General features: G+C 38.8%; 2 protein-coding genes across 3 annotated transcripts in view; one reads left to right on the top strand and one right to left on the bottom strand.

Annotated features, from left to right (window-relative positions):
• IGF2BP3 (insulin like growth factor 2 mRNA binding protein 3) overlaps positions 1-20,923 on the bottom strand; it is a 194,936-nt gene that overhangs the window by 19,089 nt on the left and 154,924 nt on the right. Inside the window, exons 6-10 of the mRNA XM_037022344.2 lie at positions 11,760-12,041; positions 8,356-8,490; positions 6,976-7,098; positions 4,725-4,860; positions 3,063-3,188 (exon numbers count right to left, since the gene is read on the bottom strand). Of these exons, the coding sequence (XP_036878239.1) occupies positions 3,063-3,188; positions 4,725-4,860; positions 6,976-7,098; positions 8,356-8,490; positions 11,760-12,041 (802 nt within the window). The remainder of the gene's footprint in view (positions 1-3,062; positions 3,189-4,724; positions 4,861-6,975; positions 7,099-8,355; positions 8,491-11,759; positions 12,042-20,923) is intronic.
• MALSU1 (mitochondrial assembly of ribosomal large subunit 1) overlaps positions 1-20,923 on the top strand; it is a 64,857-nt gene that overhangs the window by 39,233 nt on the left and 4,701 nt on the right. The window lies entirely within an intron of this gene.

Below are 20,923 nucleotides of genomic sequence, written 5' to 3'. Positions count from 1 at the left end.
ACAAAGAACAATTTTCCCCTTATAGCAGGAAGTAGAGAAAGCTACACTTTACAGAAGGTTGTAGTTAATAAATAAAAAAACACAAAAAAATAGTAATATATGACTTGGGCAAATGTCAGCAATGGATATTAAACCCACTGGGTGAAAGACTGTTGGGGAGCAAGATACTCATATGTTCTCAAAGTACTACTGATCACTTCTTAATCACAAATGGGAAAGGTACACAGAGAAATCAGACAGACACCACCTCAATCACATGATTAAAAAACATAACCACTAATGAGACACAGTATTATCTGCTTCCTGAAGTGACACACAAAGGTATTCCTGCCCTAAGAAAGGTATGACCTGAGCCAGGCAAATCCAAATTAGGGGCCATTCCATAAAACCACTGGTCTGAATTTTCCAGTGCCATAAAGAAAACAGGGAGTGGGCAGGGGGATGGAGTCCTGTTAGCAATGAAAAGGGGGCTAAAGACCCATGACAACTACATGCAGTGCATGATCCTTGATTGGATTCTTTGTTGAAAACACACAGCTATATAGAACATTACTGGGGTAACCATGGAGATTTAAATAATGGAGTGCATATTAAATAATCGTATTGTGCCAAATTTCTTAAGGGTGATGATAGAATTGTGGTTAACATCAATGTGAATCTCCTTGAAGGGAAAAGTTCAAAATAGTACAATGTTCTCATTAGTAGTTATCTTTAATTATAAAGTTTGTAAAACATATACCAAATATCCAAGAGAGCATTATGTATCTATGTGTTTATGAGATGAAAAGGTAATTGTGAGGACCTATTTTTAAAACCAACAAAAGCAAAGATTTCTTGCATTTTTAAGACAAAGGTAGATTACAGAAATATGTCTCCTTTCCACTTTTAAGGTCTGTGGATAATCCCTGACAGTCTTTAAGATCTAAGACTAATACAGTGTCAGTTTCAATCTACAGAAAAATCACAAGAACATACTTGTCTTCAGCAAACACGGTACAGCCACAATTTATCAGCCATTCTAACTAGAGGACAGATCTGCCCTTTTTCATAGCATTTACAGTGTTTTGAGTGGTAACTCCTACACCAACTTAGAGCAACATCCAGATGTGAGGTTGGGGATTGCATTCTATCACTGCCTGGAACACATGCAGAGTAAAATGCCCAGGGGAATTCTGCAAAGAACATGGACTGCTGAGACTGTCCACATTTTATCCCTTTAAGAATGAGAACTACCTTTTCCTGACCTGGCCACCAGGTGGGCCCTCACGGGTCTGAGTTCTTGCCCTTGCCTTGTGTTTACCTTTCCTGCTGGCAGCTTCTGTGTCTCGTTCGCACCGACTGCTTCAAATAGCACCGACTTGATTTTACAATCTCAGGAGAAGGACCACCTATTCCAGTGAGGTGTTCCCTACATTCACTCTTGGCTCACTTTATTAAAGATCATTGATCCCCAACCTCCTTTTTTCATTCTGAAAATAAGACAAAATTGCTACTTGTTTTAAATCGTTTAGACATTTAAAATTGTAAAAGTGCTTTGGAAATGTTTTTAATATGATCTCATGTCTCTTAAGACAATCCTAATTTTTCTAACACAGGAATCCATTACACAGAACCTATTGTTAAATCAGAAAATTAACTAAATCCAAGTAGTATTCATGTTATTTTATTTGTGGATTAAAAAATCCACAGGGAGCCCTAGCCATTCACTTATGGAATTTTTGCCACTGAATCATCCACAGGGCAGATCGGGGTGGGGCGGGGCTCTCAGCCCACGGCTCTGTCCACCAGGCTCCGGCAGCATCCAGGTGCAAACATGCCAGCTACTTCACAGCAGCTTTGGCTGTGGTGGAAAGCTTCAGGTAACGCATAATGAATCTGTTCACACTTGATACGGCACTAAAAGTCTGATACCTATATCTTTAGATGAATGGGCTTTGCTATGTGGTTTCCAAGACTGAACGTGTGCAAAGTTGCAGATGAGTGCAGCAGAAGCTGCCGATGCTGTGGTGGTGAAGGCAGAAGCACACACTTCAGGAGGAGGGCAAAGCTCAGACCCCCAAACCATCTGGCGGCTTCAAGGACAGGCAAAGGAAATACTGGTTCTTAAAGATAACATATGAACACGCTCAGCAAGCTATGCTCTCTGTACAGTTTCAGTGGCATTTGAGTCCACCCACCTGTATTCCAGGCAATGATAAAATGGACTCCTCCACCTCTTCTACTTGGATACCTCCCTGAATTGGTCTGGGAGTTACCACTCAACACTGAAGACAGCTTAACAGGAAGGGAGAGCTACAGAAACAAATTCATGAAGGAAGATCCTAGAATGTTGTTAATTTATTTCACATGATTGTCTACCTCCAATTATTGATAATGCAACTGAATTCTGAACTATTTTTAAAAAAATTACTGTGTAAGGTGCTTGCTGTGCTGCAATTATTTTGATTCTATCCCTCTCTTCCACTTCCAACCTCATGGAAAATGCTATTCTTAAGTGGCAAGTACAAACATAAGGTTACTTCATAATAATCTGTTCACAAAAGCTGTTTAACATTTGCATGTGCACACACACACACACACACACACACACACGATTTGTGAGCTCACCGTTTAAACAGGATGAACACTCAAAACACAAAACATGTCCAGTCTTTATTGACCTCTCAAAGCAGTTAACTTCCAGCCGAAGTGAAAGATGAAGGAAGCCTTTTAAAAACCTTTCCTTCAAACATTTAAAAATAACTTTTACCCCTTCCCAAAGTCTCAAACTTTTCTTTTGATATTTAAAAACCATGTTGACCTCTTTACCACCCCAAAACATCAAAAGTAATGACTCATGTATCTACTCTATGAAGGAGTAAATTAAGAAGGTTCTATAGACAAGAACTGGGACCCACGTGTTGGCTCTAAACTGATGATAGATCAGCATGGGGACTAGGTTTTACATTAATATATTTCCCAATTAGCTTTTAATGTCACACTACTTGATTGGAAAAAGTCTGACTGTATCCCTTTGACTGCATCCCACTTAACCATAAAGAAAGCGAAGCACATTATCTTACCTCAAACTGTGGGTAAGGAGCAGTCATAGCTGAAGGGGGCCCTGAGGTGGGAGGTGGCATCCCTGAAGTGGGTGGGAACAGACCCAAGGCATTCAAATTTAATCCAGGTATTAAATGTGCTTGAAGCTGCAATGGTAAAAAGATCCCTTCATTTTTCAATTAAAAGATCAAGTGTAATTGAGCATTTACAAGTGACAATGTTCAGATTGTGATCTCTTGTCTAGCTAAGAAAAAAAAATCACTTTATGGCTTAAACTTAAGAACAAAGCAGATGTTCCATGTAATTATATTTGAGTATATAGTTTATAACTCTAAATATTTCTTGGTATTTTTAAATCCTTATGCTCACTTGCCCCCTACTTGATCTGAAGCTAGGTTGCCAAAGCAGAAAACACAGCTTTCTTTTCCTTTATGACCAGCTCACAGTGCTTAGACAAACATGTACTCTGTATATTGTGGGCACACAGTGAATACAGACTGGAAATCTTGCATTAGTTGAAGAAGCAAGCAAGCAAGATATGTTCACTGAAAAGCAAAGCAGATATACAGAATCAACTATTAAGAGAGCTCTACTCCTTGGATAAAATTTGGCAATCATGGGTCTAAAGGCCTAAAATAACGTCAAAGCTCTCTGGAAACCAGGTCCTGTCCCCATGTAACTATGGCAACTAAATATCTCTCTGGATTGGATCCAGGAACCAGAAAGGGGATTTTGCTTTGGCTTAAGGAAAGGGTTGAGAAAGTAAGGTAGAGATTAGAGAGTTGGGACTTGAGCATACTGGAGAATCTTTTTAAAAGGCGTAGGGGGTCAGTTTTACTCCCAGCTGACTCTGAAACATTTGGACAAACAATGAAAATGTGAAGGTAGGTAGGCAGGCAGTCATGTGGGGTAAAATGATTAGCTAATAGGCTCTTCTCACAAAGGCACTATAATTTTTAAATTACCCTTCTTTTGGGTATAATGTTTCAGATGACAGGCCCAACTGAGGATTTTTTTTCCAGTCATTTACTTGAAACTCAAGGTGGATTTTTTAAATGTTACAGGCTCATCAGCACCATTCCATCTATTAAGGAGTCACAAATTCACTCTACTCGCCTTAGTTGCACCACTGTTCTGTCATTTTTAGTTATTTTATCTCCAAGGTTTATGAGTAACCAAGTTTTAAACCTGTACTCTTAACAATAGCTTTTATATATACTTTATCCTGTTATCCTAATAGGGTGCAATGTAGGCAGCAGCCCCATTTTACACATGAGGAAATGTGGACTCAGTAAGTTGTCCAAGAGGAGAGAGCTGCAGCTAATGAATGGTTCAGGTGGCATTCAAACCAAGTTTACATACCTCTAAAGCTGACATTCTAACTAGACTAAGCTCTCTCTAATTAACATTGTATGGGAGATAATATTTTTTAAAAAAACATAAGTATCGGCCTTACCTCACAGATTACAAAGTAAGACTAAAATATTGGCTAAAATCGTAGATAGCTAAGCCTAATGTCAAAATCTGTGTCTTCTCAACTAACCCAGGGCACTAGGGTGCTAAAAATCAACTAGAAACTACATCTAATGTTGACACCATTAAAGAAATCAATATTAATACAATTGAAAACATCTTGTAAAACTGTTTATCAAAATAAAGACATGGTTCTTATTAAAACTAACATTCATAGAAGCAATATCATTTTCATAAGACTCCCTGATTTTCTTCATTATCTCTTCCTCAGCTCTGGCACATGTTTCAACACTGCCTTTAACTGTAATCGTGCGTTCCGGATTATACAGCGTCAATTCCTGCAATCTGCAGATTGAAAAAGAGGGGAAAGAGAAAGAATGGAAATTATAGGAGGAAGACAGTTAATAATAGTTCAGCCGCAGATGGCAATTAAAACTCAACTGTGGAGGGTGGCAATATGTAAAAGGGGGTGGTTAGACGTGATGAAAAATGAGTAAGCCCCAAAAGACATGAATCCAAGAACTGTCAAGCTGCAGGACAGAAGAAAACACTTCCCCTCCCACCTTCCCAATAAAAATTACTGGTGTACACAGTTTATTAAGTCATTTTAAACACAGTGTACTTCTTGAGACCACTTAAGGTCAAACTTTTTTCGTAATTTAAGAATGAAATATAAAGAAAATGGCCAGAGACATGTATAATTTTAGTGGAACCAAGAACCAGATGGGCACATCTTTTAATTAGTATGCAGAGACCAATTCTGGCATAATTGACATTCCCCTACAATTCCATTTTCTGGATCACTGAGCAAGGAATAAGCATGGAAATATTCCAAAAAGGCAAACCAGAATTCGTGTCTCCAAACTTACTCTTTTCCAGTAATTTCAAAATTCAGAGCAAAGTAGGCTGGAGGAAATAATATATATCAATCCTTCTTGACTAAATCAAAACACAGTCCCTAATTACCATTTAGACAACTAAAAACTTAGAACACAACAGCAATGTTCAGAAACCTCCTAGTTTGACCCAGGTCCTGCTGAAGCTTCAAAATCCACTTCATGATACCTGAAACCACTTACACTTAAGCCAGTCAACAGCCTTGAGTGGGGAAGCAATGAGAGATGCTTTCCATGGAAAACAAAACCAAGAATAGATTGAAAGGATATAGAATACTGTCACAGCTCCTTCATGTTCCAGTCAAAATTCTCATGTTCACCACTAGCAGAATATTTTAAGCTAAACTTGAGCCAGGTGAATGGGAGATTATTCCTTTAACTTTTTCTCAAATTTGCTAAAAATGTAAAGAGCTACACAAGGAAGACAATTTGTCTTAGAGTAGGAGTTCTAGTTTCCAGTCTCAACCTACTGCTCCGCTGCCAGGCATCTTATTATACGTCTTTTACAGATGCTTCTGTAACAGCTTTGAAGATTTTTTTCTCTTAAAACCCTCTCATTTCTGAACGTAAAATTCAAAATGGGATACGATCATTGATTATATTCACCACGTTGTGATTTTCTTCTTTCTTTACAACCAAACAAGATGTTCTAATTCTCACCCCCTTCTCTGAAAACCCCTTGCTACACAAACATGTTGCTCCGTCTTTTCCCACCATACTTCCTTAATTTATCAGTCTCTTCCCACCTCATCTTTTTTGGGTACTCTGATGGAAACTAAAGATAGTCACCCTAAAAAATAGGAAAACCTTTCCATATAATGAGAGCATTCATGGACGCTGGGTGTGGGAGCCAGTCTCCAAGATGAGCCACTCCCCAGGAACAGGCAGTGCCCTCCCACGCTGCACAAAGCTGACTTGTTTGTGTAAACAGTATCGCAAGAGCAACAGAGTGTGATTTCTGAGGCTATATTATAAAAGACATTGCAGCCTCTGTCTTGCTCTTTCTTGGACAATTCACTCTGGGGGAAGACAGCTACCATGTCTTGAGGACACCCACGCAGCCCTGTGGGGAGGAGGCGCATGTGCGGAGGAACTGAGGCCTCACACCAACAGCCAGAGCATCAACTTGTCAGTAATTTTAAGAGACCCCAGAGCCACCCAGTTAAGCTGTTCCTAAACACTGGACCCACAGAAACTAGGTGAATAAATGTCTGCAACTATCTGAAGTTGTCAGTGTTGGGACAATTTGCTACACAGGAACGAATAATAACTGAGTTTTATGTTCCAACATTGGAGGTATATGTTAGAGAATCTGACCAACACTTCACCTTGGGTACAGGAGTATAAAGTAGTTAGTGCTCCCTGCCTGTTTAGTGGGAACAGATAATGCTTTTATTGTGGGTTAGAAACAGACAGTAGGCAGTAGGCTGAGTCTGAGAAATGAAGCACAATAATGGCTGTATGGGCTAAGCCAAACAGCTGTAAAATGGGAGAAACTTCTTAATATATAATCTACAGCTTCAAAACAGTCTTTGATTCAAAAGAAAGCAAAGGTAGCACTTACGGAGATATTGTGATTTTAGTGTCTGTGTCTTGCTCAATTTTCTTAAGGTTTCTTCCTTCCTTACCAATAAGACGGCCTACAAAGTTATTATGGGCTAAAATCTTCAAGGGAATCTCCTCCGTGCTGTAAAGGAAAAAAAAAAAAGAAAAGGAAAAACAGTCATGAAATCAGGGTAAGGAAACCCACTCTGGAGCAAAAACACCATTCACTGAACACTTACTACCCACCACATAGGAAGCAGTGAGCTAAGGAGAGTTTAAAGCTTGCTGGTCATTAGCCTGCATTCTAGCAATGCATGAATAGAGGGGGCGGAAAAAATATTAACAAGTATTTGGACAGAAGTCAATTTTTAGAAGTCTTCTCTTATTCATCTTGGGGAATATGCTTCCAATACTTGGTTCTGTTATCTTTAAAAACACCTTTTATTCAAATCCATAATCCTAATCCTCAAAGTCAGAAGACAATGTACAAATGCAAAAAAGCATGATTTCAGTATAAATTTTAAAATACGTATCTGGAGACACATGCAGAATTTACAGAAAAGCTTGACAGTGGTTACACTTTGAGAACAGAATGTAAGGGCAGGAAGAGGGGCTTTCACTTTTTATTTTGTACCTTTCTGAATTTCCAAGTCACACATATCACTGCTTAAAAATGTCACTGGGACTGTGTGGATGATGGTGAACTGCTTTTTACTTTTCTCCATATTAAAAAATAATTATGCTCTTTTAATATAGTGACAAGTTAAGACCTTGTAACTTAAATATATTTCATATATTTTAAAGGTTCCTACAAATTAAGTGCTGGTAATTAGGTCCAACACCATCCTTTGGATTTTACTTCTAGTATAGCACTGTGCTAATATGCGAAGTGCAGCACAGAACTGAGCCTCTGCTCAAAGTTCCTGTGGAAGAGATATTTAGAGTTCCCACTTGGAACACCCCAATACACCTCCAGGTTACCCCAGCCCAGGATTAGGGATTGCCCCACCCCCACACTCCCTGCCCCAGCAGAGTGCAGCTGGGCAGGTGACAAGAGCAGAGCTCTAAGAGCCCTGAATGAAGGTGGGGGGAACTGAGGCCCCTGCTTTGGGTTAATCTCAGGGCTACTTTCTGGACCTTAGACGGGCATCCTATGTTCCCCCACTCACCTTCTTCTACACCTGGACTTTACCCATTGACATTACTCACCGCATATTCAAACATGAATGACAACCAAAAATTTTAAGGACTTATATTTTACAACCATACCAACAGTGCCAACCACTGGGGCCCTTCAGGACAGCTTTCCCTTTGTTGGCAATAAGCAAGAACTGTGCCATAGAATTCCAAAATCAAACATGAATATCAAGCTCTTCATAGGTTAATTCCTTTTACTCACAATTTTATATCTTGAGCTTCCTTATGCATAATCTCCAGAATAGATTTACAAGCTGCAGAGGTGCCCTCGGGGGTGGAAAGGATAGTAATTGACTTCTCAGCAGCACCTGCATTCTCCTTCCGATGGACATCAATTCTTAATGGTGGGCACAGGGAGAGAGGGACGGGAGAGCCATGAGCACAGCCTCACAACAGAGCCTGAAACTACCAACTTGGAAGTCACAGGACTTCTGGGCAAGGAGTAGATGACTCACTTCCCTGAAGACCATAAACTCTTGATAAGCTGTCAGCATTGATGCCTTAGAGACAAATTTTAATTTCAGGAATACTCCCCTTTCTTTCCTCAAGCAGGGGCATCTTTCATTCTGCTCAAGTTGTATGTACTTAATTTTCCTTTTAGATGATACAGAACAAATTTCTCACATCAGAGGGCCTGGATTCAGACAAAAGGCTTCCTTTTGCTCTAAAACAAATAGGAACTGGAACTCATGCCAAGAAGGCTGGAGTTAGAATATCACAAGGTCAAACTTGTTATTTTCTACAGTATATCCACTGTTCATCACATGAGGAGATTTTGCTCATGCGTTTCCTCTTCTAAGGCATTCTGCACTTTGCCTCCTTGATAAAGAAAAGTCCACAACAAACAGTGATAGGAATGGAGCCCAAAGAAGTGGCAATTCTAAGAAAAGCAATTTCAAAGAAAAGCAAATGGCCAATGAACAAAATGATGTTCAACCTCACCAGTAGTTTTAGGCACACAAATTAAAACAAGATGTCATTTTCTTCCAGACCTGGAGTTATCTTAATAGATAAATAAGCATTGGCAAGAGGATAGGTAACTGAGCACCCCCCCACACACACTTTTGGTGGGAGTGTGGAACAAATTAATAGGTCCTATAAGAGCTAAAATGCTCATCATCTCTGGACCCAAGAAGTCTGCCTCTTGTAATATCTCCTCCAGATGGCCAAGACTGGTGTTTCTTACCCTTGGCATTGTTGACATTTTGGGTCACATCAATTCTTGGTTGCGGGGACCACCCCGTGTGTTATAAGATGTTTGGCAGCATCCCTGGCCTCTACCCAACCCACTAGATGCCAATAGTGACAACTGGTCATGACAACCAAAAATGTCTCCAGACATTGCCAAATGTCTGCGGGGGGTTAGGGAAGGATCACTCCTGGTTGAAAACCACTGGTGTAGGAATGGTCACCGCAGCACTCTTTGTAATAAAAGGACAATTGGAATTATCTTTAAAATCCCCACCAGGAAGAGATGGTTAGATAACAGTAAATCAGTATCATACATTTTTAAAAAAATACATGGTAAAATTACAGATACCAACATAGTAAGAGGCCTTATGTGACAAAACCCATATGTGGTTTCTCTTTTAAAGCTGCACATGTTAGCAGATAGTATGAACAAGTCCTGTCAAGAGACATCCCTGATTTAAGAAAGGCTACATATGTCAGAGATGAGATAAAGGATGGCCTTTTTTTTAACTTGCATACTTTACATTTTGAATTAAATACAAAGTAGGTCTTCTGTTTATAAAGAATATAAGAAAGAAAATCAACTATCCATAGTGTGTTTGGGGAAAATTAAGTACCCGTGAGCCACTTTGGCTTCTCAAACACTAGAAGATAAAGAGCTACATAACTAACTTGTGGCCGTGAGAATGGCAACCTCAGCATGCCCATAAATTCAAAGGTTTGGATTCCATTTCCCTTAATGTTTGACTGAAAATTGAAGATTTACCTCAGAAGCAAAACCTATAACTAAAAATAAGAGAAATGTAGAAATGAAACAAGGGCTGTGTGGATGAAAATAACTAATAAAGCAGCACCTTAGGTAACAGTCCCAAACCTCAGGAACCACCTTTCCAGCCAGTTTTAACCTCCAATCACTACATACTGCTTATCTTCTTTAGGTAACACGTTAATCCCCTTCCTTCTACTTTATTTCCACTCTACACTGTGTTAAGGATTATTAAACTGATCTTCTGAGAAGGGAATGTGGCTTTATAGATTAGGGTAGCCCTCTGAGACCATTCCAGATACAGGATCTAGTTTCAATGGCAAGAGCTGATTAAATCCATAGGCAGAGCTCTGCTAATGAATCTCGGATATAACAAAAATTGCTTCCCTTCCCTCTCCATCCTCCATCTTCCTGCCTCAAATAAAACAAACAGTTCAATTTAAATCCTAGAAGCTCTTCCCTATGACAAGGAAACAAGTAGCTTTAAAAAGAACAACTCTAATCTGATACCCAACAAGGAAGGGAACTATTTAATAATTAGTTTCTGCATATAACAGTGGGTCAAGAGAAGCAAGAGGCCGTTTAAATTTTAATATTAAAACTATGCAAATTTAAAGTTAAAACTGATCTAGGCTTTGCTTCAATTGAACTCCTCACCAATCCCTACACTCTGAAGGCAAGGGCATAAAATGAAACCATTTTCCTTCCTAAATTAAGAAGATAATCCAGTCACCTCTGGAGCTGACCCAAGGCCATTTCCCTCCCCCCCAACAGAGGTTTGCACACCACCTCTTCTCCCTCCTACACTTAGTTCTTCAAGAAATATGGCAGCAGCTGCCCCAGAAATGTTCCTGGTGGCACTTTGCAGAACTAGAAGTGAGGACAGAGTTCATCACCAAGCTTCATTGTGTCAAAATCTCCACATAGAGAACAGGACAGTTAATAAAGCAGAACTACTAATATACAATGCACTGGAGAGTCTAAATTGAGAATATACTTTAAGTGCATTAAACAATTTACATACAGTCATTTTACACATTTGACAAATATGAGAGCCTTCTACCTATGCTGCACTGTGCTCATCACTGGAGCTACAGGGGCAAATACAAACAGCTCTTGCTTTCTATTCCTACAAAGTTAGTTCCAATGTTTGGTGGAGAATAATCCAATCCATATTATCTACAAATTAAAACTAACAAACAACGTCCTGAAAAAAAGCCTCTCTAACTTTGTAGCTTAATCATGGGATGAATCAGGACCATAAGTGAATGATTCTTTACTAAAGTAAAATCTCTGTATTGGACCCAGAAAACACCAAAGGCAGATATCCCTGGGGGTGACGGTGGGAATGGAAAGCAGGGAACAACCTAGAAGCTGCCCTTTTGTTCATCAGGGCCTCCCCACACCAGAAGTGCATTGTTTTCCACTCATGTGTGAAAACTTGAGGTTCTTTTTGAGATTAAGATTTAGCCCCAGATTCATATAAAATGAACACTAACATATCAAATCACAAGGTTTTTCCGGATTCCCAAGTACCATACAAGAAAGGATCATAGCCATGTTCAGAAGGACACCAAGTACCAGAACACAATGTGTTATTAAGACTCAAAGGGAAAAATAGTACCACCCACCACACTCCAGGTACTCACTTCGACTGCGTCTGTTTGGTAATGTTCCGAATGGTAGCACCTTCTTTCCCTATAATGGCTCCAACGAACTGGGTGGGAACCAGCAAGCGAAGAGGCAAGTCACATGGCTTCTGCTTGGACGCCGATCCTGGAGAACCCTGGCCTGATGAGCCCCTCTGCCCAAGCCCGCGGCGCCCGCGGGGCTGCTGCGAAGGGCTCTGCTGGGCAGCCGTTTCATCAGGGATGTAGGCCACTTTCAGTGTGAAATTCTCCAACTGGAAGCCATTCAGTTTCTCTAAAGCTCTGAAAGTTGACGAGGAGAGGGTGGAAGAAGGAATCGAGCTACTTAAGAAACCTTTCAGCAAAGCCAGTACCCATCTCTTCAGCTCAGGAATACTGGATCTAAACCTGCTTAATAAAGCCACTGAACAAGGAGCGAACCCAGAACCCCCCCAACACTGCACCCCCACTCCCCAGCCCCTCCCACTTTTCCTCTGATGTACACATGGGAAAGAAAAAACTGACACGTTTCCAAAGGGAATGTATTTGCCATCTCCCAATGTAAACTGGAAAAGTGAAAAAGCACTTTGTCGAGGTCTTTATTAAGCTGTTACCCGTGAGGTTAGTAATGGCTTAGGAGCACCAAACAGCGAGGAAAGTGAGCAGGCAGTCCTTGTCCAAGCTGATATTTCTGCATCAGAATGAAAAGGATGCTGGAAATATGCACCTCACTCACCTCACCCTCTTAAAAAATACAAATATTTAAAACATTTTTAGAATAAAGGCACACAGTATCTCTCAGCCATGCACAGATTATCTTGAGTATTAAATCCTACCAATCACGCAATAAATTCTCAGTCGCTATTATGAATCAGTCCTGAGAAAAGACCAGTCCTTGACTTTGTGATGTGATTTGGAGCAGAGAGTCAGGGGTAGTGGTGAACCAATAACAGCAAACAAAGCTATTTTCCACCTTATCTATCCATCCACCCATGCATCCATTCATTCATTCAACTATTTTGAGGGAGCTTTACTTTTCTTTTTTTTATTTTTAACGTAATTATGGAAAAGTACCCAATCTTAAGTATATGTCTCAATTAATTTCCACAAGGTGAACACACACACCCAAATACAGAACTAGGACATAAATTCCTGTGCCCCAGAAGTCAGTAGTACATCAGTACCTCTTGATAGTAACTACCCCTCCCCTAGACTTTTATTTCTTTTTTTTTTTTTTTTAGCAGAAAAGCCTCTTATTTTATTTTTTATTAAGGTATCATTGATACACAATCTTATGCTCAGGTTTCACATGAGCAACATTGTGGTTACTACATTCCCCCTATTATCAAGTCCCCACCACATACCCCATTACAGTCACTGTCCATAACCATAGCAAGATGCTACAGAGTCACTACTCCCAATGTAAACTGGAATTTTACATTGTATGGGAATACAACAGATTTCTACAACAGAGTCACTACTTGTCTTCTCTGTGCTATACTTCCTTCTCCGAGCCCTCCCCTATATTTTGTGTGCTAATCATAATGTCCCTTAATCCCCTTATCCCTCCCTTCCCACCAACCCTCCACAGTCCCTTTCCCTTTGGTAACTGTTAGTCCATTCTTGGGTTCTGTGAATCTGCTGCTGTTTTGTTCCTTCAGTTTTTGCTTTGTTGTTATACTCCACAGATGAGTGAAATCATTTGGTACTTGTCTTTCTCCGCCTGGCTTATTTCACTGAGCATAATACACTCTAGCTCCATCCATGTTATTGTAAATGGTAGGATTTCTTTTTCTTCTTATGGCTGAATAATATTTCATTGTGTATATGTACCACCTTTTCTTTGTCCATTTATCTACTGATGGACACTTAGGTTGCTTCCATTTCTTGGCTATTGTAAATAGTTCTGCAATAAACATAGGGGTGCATTTGTCTTTTTGAACCTGGGATCCTGCATTCTTAGGGTAAATTCCTAGGAGTAGAATTCCAGGGTCAAATGGTATTTGTATTTGTGCTTTTTTGAGGAACCCCCATACTGCTTTCCACAATGGTTGAATTAATTTACATTTCCACCCGCAATGTAGGAGGGTTCCCCTTTCTCCACATCCCTGCCAGCATTTGTTGTTGTTTGTCTTTTGGATGGTGGCCATGCTAACTGGTGTGCGGTGATATCTCATCGTGGTTTAATTTGCATTTCTTGATGATTACTGATGTGGAGCATCTTTTCATGCACCTGTTGGCCATCTGAATTTCTTCTTTTGCGAAGTGTCTGTTCATATCCTCTGCCCATTTCTTAATCGGGTTATTTGCTTTTTGGTTGTTGAGGCACGTGAACTCTTTATATATTTTGGATGTCAACTCCTTATTGGATGTCATTTATGAATATATTCTCCCATACTGTAGGATGCCTTTTTTGTTCTACCAATGGTGTCCTTTGCTGTACAAAAGCTTTTTAGTTTGATAAAAAGCTTGTTCATTTTTGCTTTTGTTTCCCTTGACCATGGAGATATGTTCATGGAGAAGTCGCTCATGTTTTGCTTATGTTTTCTTCTAAGACTTTTATGCTTTCATGACTTACATTCAGATCTTTGATCCATTTTGAGTTTACTTTTGTGTATGGAGTTAGACAGTCATCCAGTTTCATTCTCTTAGATGTAGTTGCCCAGTTTTGCCAACACCAGTTGTTGAAGAGGCTGTCATTTCCCCATTGTACATCCACGGCTCCTTTATATTAATTGACCATATAAGTGTGGGTTTATATCTGGGCTCTCTATTCTGTTCCATTGATCTTTGGGTCTGTTCTTGTGCCAGTACCACATTGTCTTGATTACTGTGGCTTTGTAGTAGAGCTTGAAGTTGGGAAGATCCCCCCTAATTTATTCTTCCTTCGCAGGATTGCTTTGGCTATTCGGGGTCTTTTATGGTTCCATATGAATTTTAGAACTATTTGTTCCAGGTCGTTGAAGAATGCTGTCAGTATTTTGATAGGAATTGCACTGTATCTATAGATTGCTTTAGGACAGCCATTTTGACAATATTAATTCTTATACCCAAGAGCATGGGATAAATTTCCAGTTATTGGTGTCCTCTTTAATTTCTCTTAAAGAGTGTCTTGTAGTTTTCAGGGCATAGGTCTTTCACTTCCTTGGTTAGGTTTATTCCTAGGTATTTTATTCTTTCTGATGCCATTGTGAATGGAATTGTTTTCCTAATACCTGTTTCTGCTAGTTCATCATTAGTGTATGGGAATACAACAGATTTCTGTGTACTAATTTTGTATCCTGCAACTTTGCTGAATTCAGATATTAGTTCTAGTAGTTTTGGAGTGGATTCTTTAGGGTTTTTAATGTACAATATCATGTCATCTGCAAACAGTGACAGTTTAACTTCTTCCTTACCAGTCTGGATGCCTTTTATTTCTTTGTGTTGCCTGATTACCATGGCTAGGACTTCCAGTACTATGTTGAATAAAAGTGGAGAGAGTGGGCATCCTTGTCTTGTTCCCAATCTTAGGTGAAAAGCTTTCAGCTTCTCACTATTAAGTATGATGTTGGCTGTGGGTTTGCCGCATATGGCCTTTATTATGTTGAGGTACTTGTCCTCTATACCCATTTTGTTGAGAGTTTTTGTCATGAATGGATGTTGAATTTGTCAAATGTTTTCTCAGCATGTATTGAGATATCATGTGATTTCTGTCCTCCTTTTTTGTTGACGTCGTGGATGATGTTGATGGATTTTCAAATGATATACCATCCTTGGGATGAATCCCGCTTGACCATCATGTATGATCCTCTCGATGTATTTCTGAATTAGGTTTGCTAATATTTTGTTGAGTTTTTTTGCATCTATGTTCATCAGGAATATTGGTCTGTAGTTTTCTTAGTTTGTGGTGTCTTTGCCTGTTTTTTGTATTAGAGTGATGCTGGCTTCATAGAATGAGTTTGGAAGTATTCCCCTTCTCTTCTATTTTTTTTTGGAAAATTTTAAGGAGAATGGGTATTATGTCTTCTGGAAATGTCTGATAAAATTCAGTGATGAAGCCATCTGGTCTGGGAGTTTTGTTCTTTGGTAGTTTTTTGATTACTGATTCAATTTCATTGCTGGTAATTGGTCTGTTCAGATTTTGTTTCTTCCTGGGTCAGCCTTGGAAGGTTGTATTTTTCTAGAAAGTTGTCCATTTTTTCTAGGTTATCCAGTTCAGTGCATATAATTTTTCATAGTATTCTCTAATAATTCTTTGTATTTCTGTGGGTGTCCTTAGTGATTTTTCCCTTCTTATTTCTGAATCTTTTTATGTGTATAGAATCTCTTTCTTTCTTGATAAGTCTGGCTATGGGTTTATCTATTTTGTTTATTTTCTCAAAGAACCAGCTCTTGCTTTTATTGATTCTTTCTATTGTTTTATTCTTCTCCATTTTATTTATTTATGCTCTAATCTTCATTATGTCCCTCCTTCTACTGACTTTGGGCCTCATTTGTTTTTCTTTTTCTAGTTTCATTAATTGTGAGTTTAGACTGTTTACATGAGATTGTTCTTCTTTCCTGAGGTAGGCCTGTATTGCAATATACTTTCCTCTTAGCACGGCCTTGGCTGCATCCCACAGATTTTGCAGTGTTGAATTATTGTTGTAATTTGTCTCTATATTACTTGATCTCTGTTTTTATTTGGTCATTGATCCATTGGTTATTTAGGGGCATGTTGTGAAACCTCCATGTGTTTGTGGGATTTTTCATTTTCTTTGGTAATTTATTTCTAATTTCATACCTTTGTGGTCTGAGAAACTGGTTGGTACAGTTTCAATCTTTTTGAATTTACTGAGGCTCTTTTTTGGGCCTAGTATATGGTCTATTCTTGAAAATGTTCTTTGTGCAATTAAGAAGAATGTGTATTCTGCTGCTTTTGGGTGTAGAGTTCTCTAGATGTCTGTTAGTTCCATCTGTTCTAATGTGTTGTTCAGTGATTCTGTCTCCTTACTAATTTTCTGTCTGGTTGATCTGTCCTTTGGAGTGAGTGGAGTGTTGAAGTCTCCTAGAATGAATGCCTTGCATTCTATTTCCCCTTTTAATTCTGTTAGCATTTGTTTCTGTGGTGTCCGTAGTGATTTTTCCTTTCTCATTTCTCATTCTTTTTATGTGTGTAGAGTCTCTTTTTTCTTGATAAGTCTGGCTAGGGGTTTATCTATTTTGTTTATTTTCTCAAAGGACCAGCTCTTGATTTCATTAATTTTTTCTATTGTTTTATTCTTCTCAGTTTTATTTATTTCTTCTCTGATCTTTATTATGTCCCTCCTTCTGCTGACTTTGGGCCTCCTTTCTTCTTCTTTTTCCAGTTTCAACAATTGTGATTTTAGACTGTTCATTTGGGATTGTTCTTCCTTTTTTAAATAGGTCTATTGCTATATACTTTCCTCTTAGAACTACCTTCGCCGCATCCCACATAGGTTGCCTCACCTAGACTTTTAAACCCACAGATTAATTCTGCCTGTTTAAAAACTCTATATAAATAAGTATATATGAGTACATGTTACGTACTCTCTCATTTCGGGCATCTTTATGTTTATAAGATTCATTCAAATTGTTGCATTCCACCTTACCTACATAATTTCAAAGTGGGGAACTCAGTAAAAAATTGATAGAAAAGATATGATTAAGATTTCAGAAGCATACATAAATGTACTCCTCATAACACCAACTCCCCTGTACACAGCAAAAGTGAAAATATAGGTCCATACTTTCTTAAGGGTTAGTCTTCTTTGCTCAGATTCTGTTCCACTCGGCCGTGAGCTCAGCCCAGGCAGGGAAAGAATAATAGGCATGAAATGCTCTGTCTCCTGGTGCTCACAGAGGTCATCTCTGGTTCACATACTACTTTAATTATTTGGTGATCTATGAATTTTTTTCTCAGATGGAGGAGGTGGGGCAGGGTTGGAGGGGAGATGGTCCTCGCACCAAATGCATGGAACTGGAAAGCAGGGCTATGTGACCAGACAAAACGTGATGTTCTCAGGGCCAGAAGTCCTGCCCTGTTTCTCACTTCAATCCCATTGCATCACTGTCATCCAATGCCTAGCACACGAATTACCTCTTACTATAAAAGACCCCAGGTCAAAGGAAAATACAAAAAGAGGAAATTCCTGTGTCACTATCACCAACCCTCCAAGACCTTCTCCAGAATCACTGAACCATGGTAACTTCTGCAAGCAGACCAGTCCTTTTCCATGTTTACACACGTGTGCATGTTCAGTACCTTCTTTAAAAGCGTAACTGAGATCATGATATACATAGTTTTATGGCTTGCTTTTTCCCAAACCCAGTATAGTTGGGGATGTTTCCATATGATTTCTATGCAGAGGGCATTCTTTTCATAAGTTTGCAGGCTGACAGCAGGCACGTGGCATAGCTTCTACCAGGGCTCTGATAACAGAACCTTAAGTTAACACTAACACATTGTTCTCACTTTCTCCATCTCCCCTTTTTTTCTTGTGGATTAAGGGCCCTTGAGTATTTTAATTATTTCTGAAGGAAGAAAACAGCTGAGAAATTTAATATTTATGACATATATTTATTTTAGAAAGTTGGAACTGCAGGGGTTTCAACCAATGAGACATTCATTCAAATCAACTTTTAACCTTTTCAAAGGCCAGGAGAAACAGACCATTGAAGGTTCTTAAAAGAAAAACACACACACACACACACACACACACACACACACACACACACACACACACACACACACACACACATAAGGAAAGCTGAACCCAGTGAAGGAATCAACTGTATCTATGGGCATAAAAGGCAATATATAGTTCACTGTCATATCCTTTCCTACCATAAAATTGAGTATTGTCAGCTTCAGAAGAGAGTAAATAAAGTTTGACTATAGAATTAAGTCAGTAATGTTATTTTTAAAAGGTTAAATAAATTCTTTCCTGAGTAAAAGAGAAACATACAGACAGACTCCCTTCTCCATGGGACAGATAAACATTTAAGTCACCAGACACTTCTGTGTATTCTGGGCTATCCAAATAAAATTACATGTGTCCCAAGAAACATCTCCCTCAACTTGGCCCATGAACTCAAACTTCCGAACTTCATTTAAAAACTGTTTCTATGAGGGGAAAAGAAAAGATTCTGTCACTCAGGAGATCAGACAGCACGGTGCTCCAGTGCACAGCCTGGGTCCCAAAGGCTTCAACTCAGGCTGCTTGGCCAGAGCATTCAGCATGTACCCCACAATCTAGCTGCCAGCTAAGCAGAGTTCCCAGCCCTTCTAGTGGCAGTGCTGCACACTTGGACCTTGGTGAAAAGGTATAGGAGGAACCTAACTGCAAGCAATGGCTCTCTCATGACTAAGGAAGTTTCCGAATTTTAAGTCAACCACTGTAACCTTTCTATGCACAAAATTTGATACTCACCTATGGCATTTGGTGGTCTGCTGAGTTCATGGGGCAAACAATATTTTCAAACTTACTTTATAAGCAAGGCAGATGATGAACTGTTGTTGTAACTATTCTAAACATATGTATTCAGCTCAACAGAACTTAAGGTATTTATCCACCATGTATATTACTCATGATTCTATTTCCCATCATTACCTGACTCTGATGCTATTTTAAGAATCACTCAAAAGACAAGTGAGTAGTTTTGCTAGCTAGTAGCAAGTAATTGAATTGATAAGAAGTTTATTAAATAAGTAGTTTACCTCAAGAAAGGAGGAGATGGGTAGAAAGAAGAAATGAGATCCAGAGTAATTACACATATTTAAGGGTAAACACGTACAGATGAGTAGTGAAAAAAAAAGATGGACTAGAGACCAGAATTCTAGCTCAGCTTGAACAATAAGTAACCATGTAACCTTGGAAAGGACATTTTGTTTGTTATTAGCCTCCTCATGTACAAAACGAAAAGATTAGGTTTATGGTCTAATAAATCCATTCAACTCTGAAATTCCATGTCTAAAATATTTTTCTTATTCCCAGATTTCATTGGTATACATCACCTAGGTCCTAACAAAATGAGGTTTAGTCATTATTCAAAAGTGTTAGAACACTTTTTTTCCTTATCCCAAGAATTGTATGTTGTTTGCAATAATAACTGAAACCCTGTGAGACCCCTGTGCTGGGATGCATCTGAAGTAAATATTTATGGACAAAGCCCAAATATTTACCCACAAAGAACTTCATTACTAAACTGGTTCTAAAAGCAAAAATACTGCTAACAACCTAGATGCACTGTAGAGGCCTGGATACATACATAGACTGTGGTAGGGATGAAATTCTCTGTAGGCATTACAAATAGTACAAATATACTGAACGGAAAGACAACCCACAACTCTACAGAGTGATCTTTTGTCATTTTAAGATTTATGATGCATGGAGCAAAGTTTACCCAACAAAGGCCAATTTAACAGTGGTTAAATCTGGCCAAATGGCAAGAAATTTCTTTGTCTGACTCTTTTATCTGTTCTTTCTTTTTCCAGGATAAATCTTCTGTTCACATAATTTTCAAAGTTTAAGCATTAATTTCCTCCCATTAGCAATCAGGCAAGTTTTTTCAAACACTTACAAGAGAAATATATATACCTGATACGGATCTTCACACTGATATAAAGGATGTGTAATGATGGCTTCAAAATATAAACTATATTCTAATTCCCTCCCCCACCAAAAATCAGAAATAAGAACCCTAAAGAAAAGAAAGTATAAACCTAAATGCCTACAAATTCCGGAGGGTTATTTCTTGGTCACACAACAAATCTTTCAGCGAGTCATGTCTGTCCTTGACTGCTTTATCAGAGCATCCCTGGAAGACAGGATATAGGTGTTCCAGAGACCCAAGCCTCTCTTCTCCAAAAAACAAAAAATACTACATACTTCTGTTTTTAATTATTTTTTTCATTATTTTTAGTCATTTTACTATTATTTCAATTTATTAGTAATTCAAGACTTAAGGTTAAAATGAATGCAAGCATTTCATAGTGATATATGTACTATTCATTTCTGATTTTTCTTAGACACAGGCGGCAGGTATTTCTGTATTAAATTCTGTCTTGGAGATGAATCATCTTAAAAGTGGCATTCATAGAAGTTTAAATAACAAAAGAGACAGTCACAAACACTTCTGAACTAGGTCCCTAACCCTTGAGCATCAGTGGCCAGTCATTATCTGAAATAACAACAGGGTTA

Source organism: Manis javanica, chromosome 6, assembly GCF_040802235.1.
Source record: "Manis javanica isolate MJ-LG chromosome 6, MJ_LKY, whole genome shotgun sequence".
NCBI lineage: Eukaryota > Metazoa > Chordata > Mammalia > Pholidota > Manidae > Manis > Manis javanica.
Note: the sequence above shows the minus strand (reverse complement) of the source record. Positions and strands in the feature narration are given on the sequence as shown.